Genomic DNA, 15,961 nt, shown 5'->3' on the forward strand with positions numbered 1-15,961 from the left:
AACCAGCCGTTTTGACAAGCTAGCAAATCTTTAGCCTAATAAAGTGTTCATTAACCTAATTTACAATCTACAAGAGTTTATAAGAGCACTTTTTAAGGACACGTAAAAACTTCCAAATTCACAAGTGGGGGTATTCACTAATGTATTTTATGTCGTACAACAAAACATGAACATCTGTTCAGCTTGTGTTAACCACAGACCTTATTTCAGGCATCTTACCTCCTGGAGTTTGAGAGGTTAGACTAACGCTAAAATGCTAACTCATTCATGTGGCGCCCTATTGTCACATCATAGAAAAAAGAATGGCTGCCTCGAGTGGTAGAAACATGCAGCAACAACACGGTAGTCATGATTAGCAGTTCAGTGAATGGATAAAATTATCTGAAACTTCTAGTTTAATTTCTCTTCCTTTCTCTGACTTCAGTCTCTCCTTCATCCTTTTTGTTGACACAGGAGACATCATGAGTAAACACCTTCCACTGAGCAGATATTTGATCGCTACATATCCTAAAGCCACGACTTTGTGCTGATGTTTTAACAAAGTGTTTCTCACTGTTTTCACTCTCACTTTTTCTCTCTCAAGGCACTTGAAGGAATTAGTAATCTGCTCCCCTCATCCCTCATCCCTCCTTTCTCCCCCCCCTCCCTCTTTCTGTCTGCCTCTTTCAGCAGTAAATGTTGACGAGGTCGATGAGTTAATTAAAAGTACTGTATTGCCGTAGGGGTAGAAACAGAGACAGACGTACAAAGAACGTGTAGCGAGAGGGAACGGCACAGAGGGAGGGGAGGACAGCTGACAGATGGACGGAGACTTGTATTGGGAGAGAGTTTGAGAATAGGAGAGACAAAGAGAAACTGCCACTGAGTGACTTGTCTGTCAGTCTGCGGTTGGTTATTTGACTGAACCCTGAGGGGAGATTTCAACCGGAGCAGCAGCGAAAAAACACAAGCACCAACAATAAAAGGATGCTTCAGCAAAATGAACAAAGCGAGCACACTTATATAAGTTTGCTTGTTGTAGTCAGCTGGATGATAGTTAAACAACTCTCCCATTTGTTTTTACGTACGTATATTCTGTTCTATCCCCCACAGGGTTCATTAAAGTTTCATCAAACCCAATCATTGCCTTGCATGTATCCCCAAAACTGTGTGAAACTGTCCTCTGAGTGGTGTCAACCGGAGGACACTGGAACCTTGTTGTCTTAATTAATGCTGAAGGTGAAAAATAAGGCTCATTAAGGGACGCTGCTAAACATATGGTTATTAAACTGTTTTAAATAGTTCCAAAGTGAGAAGGCTCGCTAAAAAACTCATGTCAAAGCAACGTATAATTAGAAAATTTGGAATGAACTAAAGGCTGTATTGCAATCCTTGATGGGGAGATCAATGGATGCAAAGCTTGCGAGATAGTTCAGACAGTGAACATTCACACAGCGTACTTTATTTACTGCAACATATTTCTGACACGTTTTTATAATGACGGTGAATTTAAGAGCAGGTGATGCTAGCAAAGAACTTGTTTATTTAACGTGCCATTGGGTGTAGACAGCCTGCCGTCACAGGTGTAATAATTGTTTAAATCTGGGGATGCAAACAGTGCAAATTTTCAGAATCCAAGTGACAAAAATACTTCTTAAAAAAAAAAAAAAAAATAAAAACAGACTTGCTTACCTCCACACAGCGAGCCAATCACTGCGTCACGTGGGTGTGAATGTTGGATTGTCAGTTTCCGAAACATACCAAAATTGAATTGTAAGCAGCATCTCTGATGGCAGATACTGGCCCCTTTAGTCAGTGGTTCTCAACCAGCTATACTTATCACCCAGCGGGGTAAATAAATGAAATACATTTACTGAGTTAACAAAATCTAAACTGTAATGGATCTATGGTTGAGGTACAAAGCTAAAAGTAATGAATAACCAAGTAAGCTAAAAAATATTGGGAAAATTATGAAATAGTTAGGAACAAGTAATGGTTAGTTGAAATATTTAGCCAAATTGAACAATACAAAAGGTTATCAAGAGTTGTTGGATAAATGCGTGAAAAAGATGACTATCATAAAAATGGTACATAGTTAAAAATAATAATTAAATAGTTAGAATAGTAAGCTTTAAGTAGTGGATAAAAAGTTTAAATAATTAGCTTAAAGGAGTGGATACTAAAATGTTTAGCTTAAAGCAGTGAATCAATAACTGAAATACACAGTCGACCATAAAGTTGGAATAAAATATTTTTTACCTCTTTCCATGAAATAATTGTGACAATATGATTTATTCTTGACAGATAAAGTGTATATCTTCTCAAAAGTTTATTAATCTATCTCTTCCAAACATATCGCAAAGAAAATGAAACATTTAACAGAGGATTGTGTCAGTTAACAAAATTATTCCAACTTTATGGACAACCGTAACAGTTGTAATAATTTGTTTAAAGTAATGATTAAATGTCTGAAATATCTTGCTTTAGCCACTGGTAAAACAGTATCAATTAACATAATCAGCCTAATTGTTGACAGTTCAGGTAAAAAAAAACAAGTAACAGGGTCAGAGCCTTGATGATCGACACTGTAAATATCCACACACTGGTAAAAATCCTTTCCCTGGAATTGGCTGAGTGGAATATAGTTATAGGGTGAGGAACAGCATAGAGCTTTATTTAACACATCCTGATGCTGTTTGAAGTTCATTTTTGTTCTCTGACTGGTTGTATTGTCAGGTCTGGGTATCTGTTGCATGAGCCTGAATGGATATAACGTAAAGTTAGAACATCTTCATTAGAAATACAAACAGATAAGTCCTCGTGTTGTTCTCTTCCAGTTATATCTGTTGCTGTTATCCTTCTGCAGCGTACATCAGCACATGTTGCTCCACTCGTCCACACAGTCACATTAGTGCAACGATATTTGAAATGTTTTACACTGCCACAATTTAATCCAACTCCGCCTGAGGGATCAATAGAAGAAAATCGCCAATTTCATTGCGGCATTTCAACATTCAGTCACATGGAGTGATTATTGTCTTGGCAGTAGCAGAAGCTCTGCCACGCATCATAATAACTCTCCTCCTCTCTCTTCTACACTAACTCACCCCACTGTTCCACTTTACTAAGCTGTGAATAAAAGGCGAAAATACAAATGTAAATATTCTAATCGCTCCTTTCCTTCTTCTTCTTCTTCTTCTTCTTCTTCTTCTTCTTCTGTGGTCTGACTGAAAACATTTTTCATGTTTTTACTGAGTGCAGGAGATTGACAGGACATTTTAATGTTTTAAATCATGTTTTTAAGCTATTTGGTGTCATCTCAAAACACACCTGTTTAGACTAGCCTACCCCTAATATATTCATCATTTTAAATTACAATTTTTTCTCTGTACTGTTTTAGTGTTGTTCATTATTACTTTCGTCATTCTTGTGTTTATTGTTGTAATTTGTAATTGTTTTATTGTTGTTTATTATTACTGCCGTTGCTGTTCTATTATTGCTATTGTTTTGTTTTTAATTGTTTATTGTAAGGTGACCTTGAGAGTCCTGAAAGGCGCCTAAAATAAAATGCATTATTATTATTATTATTTTTACTATCCCTGGTTTTATTTGTGGAGTTAGACAAAAAAAGACAGAACAAGACAAGTGTCAACTACTAAACTTTTTAATTGGAGAAGGTAAAATGTCAATCTACCTGACTCGAAGGGACAGACTACAGGGAGGGCCGACTCTTGACGCTGTGACCCTGTGGAGGTACAACGTGAAGGCCAGACTGAAGCTGGAGTTTTGCTTCCACAGGGTCACAGGAAATGTAGATGTTTTTACACAACAGTGGGCTCATAAAGAGCTTTTGTGCCGGGTAAACAGTGGAGAACTGGAATTTGCTTCATTTTTAAACTGATTCTTTGAATAAGTAACTGTTTGTTTTGATTAGTGCCAACTGTAAATAAAGTGCTGTTTAAAAATCAAAAAATAAATCTTCTTCTGCTTCTGCTTCTTCTCCTCCACAGCCTTGCAGAGGAGTTGTATCAGAAAGTGAAGAGATTATTTGGCGACCCCCATCAGGCCACAGAAGACCTGAAAGCAGAAGTAATTACACACTTCTAATCTTTGCTCTTTTGTCTTCGATGCCCCTAAATTAATGACGTGAACTTAATGCTCCCCCCCATCTGTTTCCCCCAGATAAAAGAGAAGCTGTCAGACCACGAGGGGAAGCTCCATGAGGCGCAGGATCTCCTCCACGAGGCCCAGGGGAAGACCAGGCAGGCCGGCTCGCTGGCTGACCAGAACCAGGCCAACCTCACATCCCTGGAGGTGCAGATATACACAAACACATTCAAGTTTTAAACACAACTGTTTTGCCTTTATTAACTTCTATTCAAGTGATTTGCCAAATAAAGTCTGTAAGGTTAGATTTTCACCCTGGCAAGCAAAGGATGAATAGATGAAAGACTCTTGTGATAAAAAAGAAAAGAACATTCATGGTTAACACTGTTGGGTTGCGCAGATTTCCACGTGAGTAGGAAGTGAATTGACCAGATTTTTTTGAGAAAGAAACAACCTTGTCATCAGTTTTTATGCCTCCATCACAAACTGCGAATGCAAGATCTTCCAGATGCTTGTAAAAAAAATTCTCTAGATTTGGCACAAATGTCTATTTTGGACTCAAGGATGAATTCATTCTGAGTGGTCGAATGTCAAGCAGAGCTGTAATTTATGTTTTTTTTTGTTTCTCTGCCTTGGGATTATAATGGGACAGGGTTTTTTTTTAGTTGGAGTGGGACAGGACAGTAATGGAAATCCACTCCTGTGTCGTCCTCGAGCACATACACAAAATGTGTGTGTTTTGAGGTTTCAGGCAATTATTAAAACAATCAGGATGTAGCAATGCTACTGGAAATAAGGCAGTTCATGGAAAATGGCTTTGTAAAAAAAGATGTACCAATGTTCCATTCAACGGTTTTGTAAGGAGGACAAACCAACTTTCTTACAGAAACTACATGTGCATGTGATTATGTGTGCAGAAACAACAAAATATTACGCAGCATGATGCACTGAATGCAACATTTTCAAAGAGAATGGATTCATTTCATCGCTGTGAGTTGGCTGACTTAATTACTATAGTGTTGAAATAAGTAAAGGTTGAATCGGTGCGACACGTTGGTAAAGAGGTTAGCACATATTTCTCACAGAAAGAGGGTTGTCAGTTTGAATCTGATTTGCGGCTCTTCTGTGTGGTTCGCATGTTCTCACCGTGTCAGCGTGGGTTCTCTTCAGGTTCTCCGGCTTCCTCCTGCAGTCCAAAAACATGCACTTAGGTTTAATTGGTGACTCTAAATTGCCCGTAGGCAATGAATGGTTGTCCTCTGCGACCCAAGTGTGGATAAGCGGTTAAGGATAATGAATGAATGAAACAAGAATCTGAAACAAAAAGTAACACTTGTTCTGAATCCAACATATTCAAAGGGTAGGATTAATTTCCTCCCTGTGACTTGGATTACTCAATTACAATAATATTGAAACAGTTGAATAGGTGTGACACGTTGGTAAAGTGGTTAGCACTTTTGCCTCACAGAAAGGGGGTCGTGGGTTCGAAATCCTACTTGCAGCTCTTCTGTGTGGAGTTTACATGTTCTCCCGTGTCAGCGTGGGTTCTCACCGGATCCTTCAGCTTCCTCCCACAGTCCAAAAACATGCAGCTTAGGTTAAATTGGCGACTCTAAAATGCCTGTAGGAGTGTATGAGAGCATGAATGGTTGCCTGGCGACCTGTCCAGGGTGTACCCCGCCTTCTCACCCAATGTCAGCGGGAATCGGCTTCATCCCCCCGAAACCCAAGTCCAGATAAGCGGTTAACCCTTTATCGGGCAAAGAACTATATTTGTGAACTTCAGGTAATATTTCGAGGAAAAAGTTGCAAATTTACTAGATTAAAGTGGCAAATCTACAAGAAAAAAGTTACAGATTTAAGAGAAAAAAGTGTGAAAAAGCAACTTTTTTCTCCCAGATTCACCACTTTAAATCTCATAAATCTGCTAATTATTTTCTCGTAGATTTGCCACTTTAATCTCGTAAACTTTTTTCTCAAAATATTATTTTCGTATGTTTTTTGACACATTCTGGCAGTATGTAATGTCTAATATGTCAATGTCATGTTTCAACCCATAATAATATGGGTTGAAATTTGGAATTTGCAAGTATTTCAATGAGTGCCCTATTAAGGGTTAAGGATAGTGAATGAATGAATGAATGAATTAAATGGATGACTGTTTTGGAGTATTGAGCCAATCTAAGGTTATCTAAGGTTTGGTCCCCTGAGATGAAAATGTCCTAAAAGAGTGAAACATCTTACCATCTATTCTCATCACCACTTGTTCCTATTTTCCTTTGAAGCCTTCTGCTGATGATTTATCACAAAGAAAAGCTCAAAGGCAGCACACATTCAAAAACAAAAAGCATTTATCGGGAAGATTATTCCACATGTCCTGGAGGAAGCGTTCTGCAGTGATCCCACACACATTCAGCACTCTCTCTATCTGTCTCTTTTCTTTATATTTGTCTCCGTCTCTCCCTGACCCTGCAGTCTTCCTCTATATAAAAAAGCTTTATGAAGAGAACAAAGTGGACTACACACACTACACACTGGGGTTATACTGAGTTCATACGTTATTTAATCAAATCCCTAATTGTGTGTCCCTTGCGTCCTCTAATTGCTTTTGTTACTTTCAATAACTGGAAATCCTTTTTAGCATAAAGAGGTTTTTAGAACTAGTCTGTAGGGAAAATAATAATTTCCCAGAGTGATTGCTCTGGCATTATTATGGGAATCGACTTCAGCAAACTGACCAAAAACACTGTAACAGCCACTCAGACTCTTCTACACTTTGGGTTTGCTTCAGAGTTTCCATTCATTACGGATTAAACACTTAATGGAATGATGAGGTGATAAAACATTGATGTTCACAAACAGAAATATTTGGAGGGAAAGAAAAGCTTTGTATGTGAAATATTCAATACACCACATCATCAGAAATATATTATCACACTGTTAGAAGGTACTCTCAGTGGCTACTTTGATAATCATTTAAGTCATTTTTCTTTTCTTTTTTGAAATAATATTTTTGGAAGAAACATTAGATGTACAGAAACATAGAAATTCAATGCAATTGTAAATGATCGTCCCTCCATATTTGGTATTTTCACATAAATAATAGAGGTTTAAATAAATGAATTAATCATTACAAATTAAATAATAATAATAATAGTAATTAAAATAATAATAATAATAATACATTAAAAGTAAAAACATCATATAATAATGTTAATAATAATGTTAATAATAATAATAATAATAATAATAATAATAATAATAATAATAATAATACATTTAAGGTAAATAATAATAATAATAAAATGATGATGATGATGAATAAATGATTAAAACTGTATAAATAATCATCAACAAAATTACAATGAATGACTGTAAAAAGAATAAGAAGACAAATCCAAACATATTAATTATTAAAGCAAATTCCTTATCTCATGATAAATAACTTAATATCTTAAAATAAGGAGCTTGATTAACACTCCTGCAGCTTTAGAACATTAAAGTGGCAATTCTTCACTATCATATGACATTTTATAGACCAAATGATGAATCGAGAAAATAATCAGCAGATGGATATGAAATTAAAATAATTGTTAGTTGAAGCGCTGATGTTTATACATTAGCACACAGATTCTTGTTCAGCTGTTGATCCTGGTCTGTTTGTTTTCTGCAGAGGAAGCGCTCTGCAGTGAGCGGGCTGAAACAAGAAGCACAGGAGGTCCTTGGAGAAGGAGAACGTCTTCTGGGTGAAGCCAACCAGTTTTCTAACAACATCATCAAGGAGATAGAGGTGCTACAGTCCACCCAGTAGAACCCTGAGGAACCCCTGTAACTCTTTTATAACAGCCTGTCTACTAAATATTTGGCCTGAGGTCATCTTCAGGAAAGCGGAGTTCAGAGAAAATCTCTCTGATTTAAATCATTTTAATGGCATAAAATACGTTATTAATACCTGAAACATTTAGCAAGTTTATTACCATGGATGTGAGCAAGAAGTATTCAGATCCCTTAGTTGAGGAAAAAGTGCTAATACCACAGTGAAGAATTACTCCACTACAAGTAAAAGTCCTGCAAGGACTCAAAAGTTACTGAAGTAAAAGTATCAGCATCAGAATGTACTTTAAGTATCAAAAGTAAAAGTACTCTTTGTGCAGAATGGACCCACTCAGATTGTTTTCTATATTCCAAATATATTATTGGATTATTATAATTTATTTATAGCTAAGCAGCGTAATCATTATTAATAGGGCTCATTTTAACTACTTAATATACAGTTTTGAGGTTTAATAAAAAAAAAAAGTTTAATCACTGTGAATTGATCATGTTTTTATGTTAAATCTTTTTTTTTATTAACTCTTCTTTTCGAACCGAAAAAATAAACAAACATAAACTACAACAGCGTAGGCTAGATGCATATACATATTCATACACATACTCACATAGGCACCAATAAACAGATGTACATAAACATATAAACATTTACACACATACAGTATATATAGCCCTATACATATACATGCATCTGCCCCGCTAAGTAATAAGATAGAATTAAGAACCAGTTAACTTAATATTCACTACGCATTTCCTGTTGTCATTTTGGTCCGAAAAAAAAGGGAGTAGGCTGAAGTATAAAATACTTATCTAGGCCTATCCCCTGATACTCAACACTTCAAATAAGAAAATTTCTCTCTATATATAGCCACTTAATGTCAAATAAATATGTATTATTATTATTTATTTATTTACTTATTTTCTTATCAGTCAATCATAGTATATCAAAAAACTTAATCTTAACCTGAAAGGTAACTAAAGCTGTCAGCTAAATGTAGTGGAGTAAAAAAAAGTACAACATTTTCCTTTAAATGTAGTGGAGTAGAAGTATAAAGTTACATAAAATCTCTCAAAATTGTACTTAAGTACAGTACTTGAGTAAACGTACTTCTACAGACAGAGATTCGAATGAGTCAGTGATGAAAGAGAGTCTGTGTTTCCTGTGTGCAGGACCTGGATGAGATGGGCAGAGAGCTGGTTCCTCTTCACGAGAAGCTGGATGAGAGAGTGACTCACCTCACTGACGGTCTGAGCGGCGGCGGCCTGGCTAACCACGTGCACGACGCCGAGGAACACGCCAAGCAGCTGAACCAGTCTGCTGCCATTTTGGATGGGTAAATATAAACACATTAACACACATTTGGGTTGTAGATTAATAATAGTAATTCATGATAATCGATAAATCATATTTGTTATTTATCAAGTATTACTATCAGACATTAGCTGGGTATTATAGAAGCCCATTCCTGCCAATGTAATAGGGAAAAACATGTAATGTAAGTCATTAATACAAGAAACTGTCTGTGAAAGAATTAGTTTGTATCTTAAAGTAATGACTTATTATCATTTGGTTGAATTAGTTAAAGTTTTTTCAGAAAGTCTCATTATTTTGTGATAGTCATTATTTCAAGACAGTTTCTTATTGTAATATCATCATCATTTTTGCTCCTTCACATTGGTGGAATATAATTGAATTTAATATATATAATTATAATTTATATTAACCAGCTTATGTTTAATAGTATTACTTGATAAATAGCAAATGTTATATATTTTCTATTTATTATCCCAGGGCTTAGTTTTCATCTTTATTTATTTATATATATTTTTTTATTAAGATTTATTTAACAAGCAACTGTAAAAAAGATATTTTTTTCTTTTTCATGTCTGTGTACTCTGATTACTTTTGGTATTTTGGACCATGAGTGAAAAAAAAAGGAAAAAATCACACTGGGCATCTGTAACATGTGATGGGCATTTATCCATTTAATGATTATTAAGACAGAAATAATACAATTTTAAATAAAGAATTCAACACTTAAAATAGCTGCTTTTGGCTCCCTAGAAGCAAAAACCACTGAACCATAAAGGTCTCTGCAGAAATCTGAGAAAAGAGTTCAATAGCATATGTATATGAGATAATGATGGAAGATTTCATTACTTAACATAGTCGGTGTATAACACATTGCTCTCCTTTGTCCTCTCTTTCTCTCTTCACAGTATTTTGGCTGAAGCTAAAAATCTCTCCTTCAATGCAACAGCTGCCTTCAAGGCCTACAGCAACATTAAAGCAAACGTGGACGCAGCGGAGAAAGAGGCGAAGGCAGCCAGACAGAGGGCAGGTGAAGCACTGGCTCTGGTAGGTGGACTCATATACCAACACACACACACACACACACACACACACACACACACACCTAGTGACTCAACTCAAAACAGCAATTACTTTAAGAACAGCTGTTCCCTTTGAGGTTTAATGAAGTATCCCATTATTTCTATTATGTTATCAATTTCGTTATGAGAAAAACATCCTGAGCCGATTAATCTTCCTTTCAGCACACAGAAAACGTATTTGTTATGGCTATTTCCATCATCGTCTCAATCCTTTCTTCTTCCCACTTCTGGAGATAAAACACAACTTTTTATTAGTTAAACAGGCTTAAAATTGTAATTGCACATTACATTTAAAAAAGGGGGAAAGGCATAAAAATACAAAATGAGCCTCACACCTTCATGTTAAAAGGGCAAAAAATATACAGTAAAGTCATTATAATGACAAACGTTTTTATATATTCATTTTTAATTATTAATTACTTAATATTTAGATATAATCTGTCTCAAAATAAATAGAAATTTGCTCAATATAAAGGCATATTGTCTTAAAATAATGATTATGTCAAAGTAATGATAATATCACAAAATAGAATTGAATAGAAAGCTTTATTGTCAGTATATATTAATAACAATGACATTGCAAGTGACTCTCCATAAGTGCTTTTAAAAAAAAGAAAGAATAAAGCATGACATGTATGCAGCTATATAATAAAACGATGACATACATAGCTACAGTATAATAGTAAAACATAGCAAACGTGAGAAACTCTCAAAATAATAAGAAACATTTTACTTAGTCATTATTTCATGATGAGTAAGTTATTATTTTAATTAAAAAAAATACATTTTAATTATTATTTGACATGCTGAATCAGTATTTCAAGAGAAGTTATCATTATTTTGAGAAAGTCTTTTATTTTGGCATACAAAGTTATTATTTGTAGATAAAAAGTAATTATTTTCAAAATCCTAAGTCATTATTTATTAAAATTTTGAGATTCTCTGTAATTTTGGGGATAAGTTTCTCATTTTGTCGCAATAATAAATCATAAACCCAAGACATTATTAATATTGAGATTAAGATTTCCTTTATTAGTCCCACAGCAGGGAAATTTCCAGAGGCACAGCAGAAAAGTGGATAACAAAAAAACAATAAGTAGTGAACAGCAGTATAAACTAGAAATATAAGAGAGGAAATAGCAAATAAATAATTAAAATGTATAATTATGTATTAACAATTTACAATATAAACAAGTAGAAATATAAAAAGTATTAATAATTAAAACAAAAATAGAATAAAAACTAGTGCTAGTGTTGGGTTGGACATACAGTGTTCAAAGACAAAAAACACAATTGCACGATTGTAAACAGTAAATATTCAGCTGAACTGTATATGAATATGTATATTATGCTATATGTAAATGATCCACCTCACATTACAAACTGTACTGTAAATATCAAGGATTCTAGTTATCCACACCATGAAAGTGTACGCTCAGCACAAGAGCTAGTGGTGTGTGTGTGTGTGTGTGTGTGTGTGTGTGTGTGTGTTGCATGCAGTAACAGTAATGTAAGCTCGGGCTCTCCATTAGTCACGGCTGAGAGATCAAAGCACTTCTCTGTCCCTCTTCTTCCTTCTTTCTCTCCCTCCTCTCCCTCTTTCATTATCATGACCACACACACCTGAAATCTCCCTTTTCCTTCCTCTTTCCTTCTTTTATTTCTTAATGTATTCATTTTTTTTATTTTTTGTCCCCTGTTCCTGTTCCTGTTCTTGTTTCAAATACTTTTTTGTTCATTTTCCCATTTGTTTGCTTTAGACTTGGTTACATTCCTTGTCTTTGATTTTCGTTCCCCACATATCCTATTATACTTTCTTTTCCTTTATGTTCCCCTTTTCCATTCTTTTTTGTCTGCCAACTCATTTATTTGCCATTTTTTCCTGCCAACATGTCACCCTTTTCTTTGCGACTCATTCCCCTCGTTTGCATTTTTTCACCTCGGTTTTTCCCCCTTCTATTCTCCCTTTGGCAAGAAAAAAGTAAATGGCAGAAGGAGAAAGGGCTAAAAAGACAGTGAAAGAATGTGTTGGAGGTGGAGAACGAATGTGAGGGGAAGTTAAGTCTGCTGAATGCAATTCTTAGAATATCATTTAGCAATGCAAAGTAGTGCTGCTTTGATCTTACAGAAAGGTAATATGCAGATTACTGCACCTCTTTATGTATGGTGAAACATTTTTAAATTCATGTGTGGGATCAAAATTATTCAGCATTTTTTTGAAAAAGGCATGGTAAGTTACAGATTTTGTACTGATGTACTGTGTGTGTGTGTGTGTGTGTGTGTGTGTGTGTGTGTGTGTGTGTGTGTGTAGGCTTTAGATCCAGAGGTCCCAGTGAAGGAAGCAGCTCAAGGTGCCCTTCAGAAGAGCCACAAACTGCTAAACGAAGCTAAACAACTTCAAAATGATGTCAAAGGTAACCACACGTTTGTGTGTGTGTGTGTGTGTGTGTGTGTGTGTGTGTGTGTGTGTGTGTGTGTGTGTGTGTGTGTGTATGTGTGTGTGTGTGTGTGTGTGTGTGTGTGGGTGTTCTTGTACTTCCTACATAGTGGGAAATGTAGGAAGTACAAGCTTGTGTTCATTAAAATATGCATTACAGGGGGAAAAACTCATGAAAAAAAATGGCTTCTTTAGCAAGATAGATCCCAAAGTTGGGCTGTGGAAACAAAACCTGTGGAAGCTCTTCTGGTCAGGCCGATCAGTGCTGCGATATCTGAAAAAAGAATGAACCTCATGACTTAAGCACAAAATTTGCAGAAAATTTTTTGTTGCTGTTTTCTTAACTGCAACATTGGAAAGTTCAGTTACCTCTGTCATCTTTAACGTTAATGCACATTGGATATAGTAAGTTTACATCACCACTGATTATGTTATTATTTTAACGTTTATCCAAATAAAGAACACATAATGCTGCCAATTTCACCAGTGGTTTTCAGAATAAAACTTGTCAAAATTGTTCCTGTATTTCAATCGATATTTTTGAACATTTAGGCAAAAAAAACAACAACACATCAATAATACTGATAAGCATGATCATTTGATCACCATAATTATAATAAGCAATTTCTTACAAGTCATTATTTTGTGTTAGTAAGTCATTGTTTTTAGATACAAAGTCATTTGTAAAGAGTTTCCCATTGTGATGAATCACGGCATCTTTGTTTCTCATCACATCAGTGGAAATGGGCTTCTATTATATACTGCAGGTGACAGAATATAGGTAGGCAGCTAATTATTGTACAAGGAGCTGCAGTTTATAAATGGATCACAGTCATTTGAACACAGTGTCAGACAAGTTTGAAACAGTTTAACCGCTATCAGTGTCACTCTTCATGTTCCTCCGGGTGACTCACTGTCAGTTAATCTTCCCATTACGGAGGTGAGGAATGTTTTTTTATTAGCAGGCAGCCTTGACTTCAGATCAAACCATCATCATTGTGTGTGTGTGTGTGTGTGTGTGTGTGTGTGTGTGTGTGTGTGTGTGTGTGTGTGTGTGTAGAGAATGCAGATGATGTGGCCGGGCTGAAGGGCAGAGTTAAAGCAGCGAGAGACAAAACCAAAGACCTGCTGAAAGCTGTCAACGGAACCATGGCAACGCTCAACGCTATTCCCAACGGTACGACCGCACAAAAACACAAACACGGTGCGTATGAGCGTGTGCATGTGTGCGTGGGAGAGAGATAAAGAGAGAGTGGATCAATATCTCTGTGCCGATAGAGGTCAGCTGCTCTGGTAAACTCAACTTGACACATGTCGGTACTCTCACACACACACAGAGAAACGCTCCGCAGCGATAGCGAGGTTGTTGAACCGCAGAGATGCACATGGTTGGGTTCGGATCAGCACGCAGGAAACTGTTAAATGCAGCTACTTCACACTGAAAATGGGACGACCCGGAGGTTAACTCTACTTATTTAATTCAAATCCCTGAGAGTGAGTGAACACGGTGCCGTAACGTGTCACGGTCAGACTGCCAGATGGTTATCTGTCTGATTTTCATAGATTTAACTAACAGATTCTGATGTTTGCTTAGAGCTGATGTTCAGCAGTGATTATCCACAATGTGAGCAGTTTAAAGTTTCGACCATCAGTACAATTAAACACTTATGCATGTATAAAATGCTGAGCAGGTCCAGTTGACCTTAAATTTCTAAGTGCTCACGTTTATCCTGTAGTGAAATATATCTATTCTGATGGGAGTGGTCTCTTCCAGTTCTTGAAAATGGATATGTGCTCTATGGGTTCCCATGAGTCTATCCTTTACAGACATGTCTACTTTATGCTGATACCATGCAATTTGGGCAAAAACGACACTGTTTTTTATTAGAATGTCTGTCTCTGCTTACTGTTTTTGAATATTTATGCATACTGGAGTCCCGAAAGAGTATTGAAATTGCATAAATTGGATAGGAGTTGCTTGAGTTGTTGAAAGCTGCAACTCTTGTGGATTCAACTTGCCCAAATTTCATGTTTGATCATGTGAGTCCCCATAGTATCCATTTCATTGCTGTGGGAGCATTTCTTGAAACTTGACCTCACTGTATAAAATAAGCTGTTGTGACCTCGAGGATAATCACAGCCTTGTGAAACTTTACAACCACAAACTAGAGACATAGAGCATTCAGAGGATGTTTGGCTCAATTGATAATAATTTTGGATTTCTGTGCCATTAAAAGAACAGAAGCGCTGGTCATGCAATCACCAAAATATGCAATTTGTGCAAAAATGTCAAAAGTCTTTGATACCAGATTTCTATTGTGTTCTTCAAGGTCCTGGTGCCTTATTGAGGTATTTTAGAGGGATTTTAACCATTTTTATCAAGTCTCAAAGCTTGAAAAAGTTTCAAATTTAGCACCAAGGCTGTTTAACAAATGTTATCAACCCAAAACTTCCCGCTGCAACTTATGAGACATAATTTAGCATGGGAAAGACCTTCATATACTCATATGATAAAGCTCTAAGCCTACTTTAATCATTTTAATTGATTACCAGACACAGCAGCTAAGCTCGCAGCCACAAAGGCTGTAGCAGCAGACGCTAACGCCACGGCCATAGACGTCCTGGATCGTCTCGGGGATTTGAACCTGCAACTTCACGGCCTGCAGAGGAACTACAGCGAGCTGGAGGACACCGTCAACGCTGCCAATCAGATGATCCAGGACCCCGAGAAAAACAGTAAAGATCCACACTGTTGACCAGTTACATAGTTACATAATTTAGTAATGGTTGTAATTAGGAAACACAGCATGAAAATTTGGTATTTTTGGTGTTTCCATGAATATTTTGTTAAAAGATGTCATTTTTGAGTGGCTAATTAATTATTTACTATAAGTCACTAAGAACAATTACTTTGTTACTATTACTCTGAAAATCTGTTTTACTATTCATTTTCATGACAAAATTGGTTTATTTCCTGTGTATCCCTTACTTAATTTTGTGATTACTTTCTGAACATTTTAGTTTCATTAACAGTAAAACATAAAAAAATCAGCACCAACTGAATTATTTCTAAACTCTAAAATCACCTCTGTTTCATCTTAAATTGTGACTTTTTTTTAATTATTGTCTCAGGGACACAAGAATTCAACCCAAATCCTGATTTTTGTTTCTCTCTGTCTCTCTTTTTTCAATCCCCACAGCCATCAGTATGTA

At 36.0% G+C, this 15,961-nt stretch overlaps 1 protein-coding gene across 1 annotated transcript in view; it reads left to right on the forward strand.

Annotated features, from left to right (window-relative positions):
- The window catches only part of lama2 (laminin, alpha 2), a 283,607-nt gene that overhangs the window by 218,870 nt on the left and 48,776 nt on the right, over window positions 1-15,961 (forward strand). Inside the window, exons 41-48 of the mRNA XM_059355831.1 lie at window positions 3,990-4,068; window positions 4,162-4,293; window positions 7,760-7,876; window positions 9,088-9,251; window positions 10,138-10,276; window positions 12,623-12,725; window positions 13,809-13,925; window positions 15,302-15,484. Coding sequence (XP_059211814.1) covers window positions 3,990-4,068; window positions 4,162-4,293; window positions 7,760-7,876; window positions 9,088-9,251; window positions 10,138-10,276; window positions 12,623-12,725; window positions 13,809-13,925; window positions 15,302-15,484 — 1,034 coding nt within the window. The remainder of the gene's footprint in view (window positions 1-3,989; window positions 4,069-4,161; window positions 4,294-7,759; window positions 7,877-9,087; window positions 9,252-10,137; window positions 10,277-12,622; window positions 12,726-13,808; window positions 13,926-15,301; window positions 15,485-15,961) is intronic.

The sequence above is a fragment of the Centropristis striata genome, chromosome 18, assembly GCF_030273125.1.
Source record: "Centropristis striata isolate RG_2023a ecotype Rhode Island chromosome 18, C.striata_1.0, whole genome shotgun sequence".
Taxonomy (NCBI): Eukaryota; Metazoa; Chordata; class Actinopteri; order Perciformes; family Serranidae; genus Centropristis; species Centropristis striata.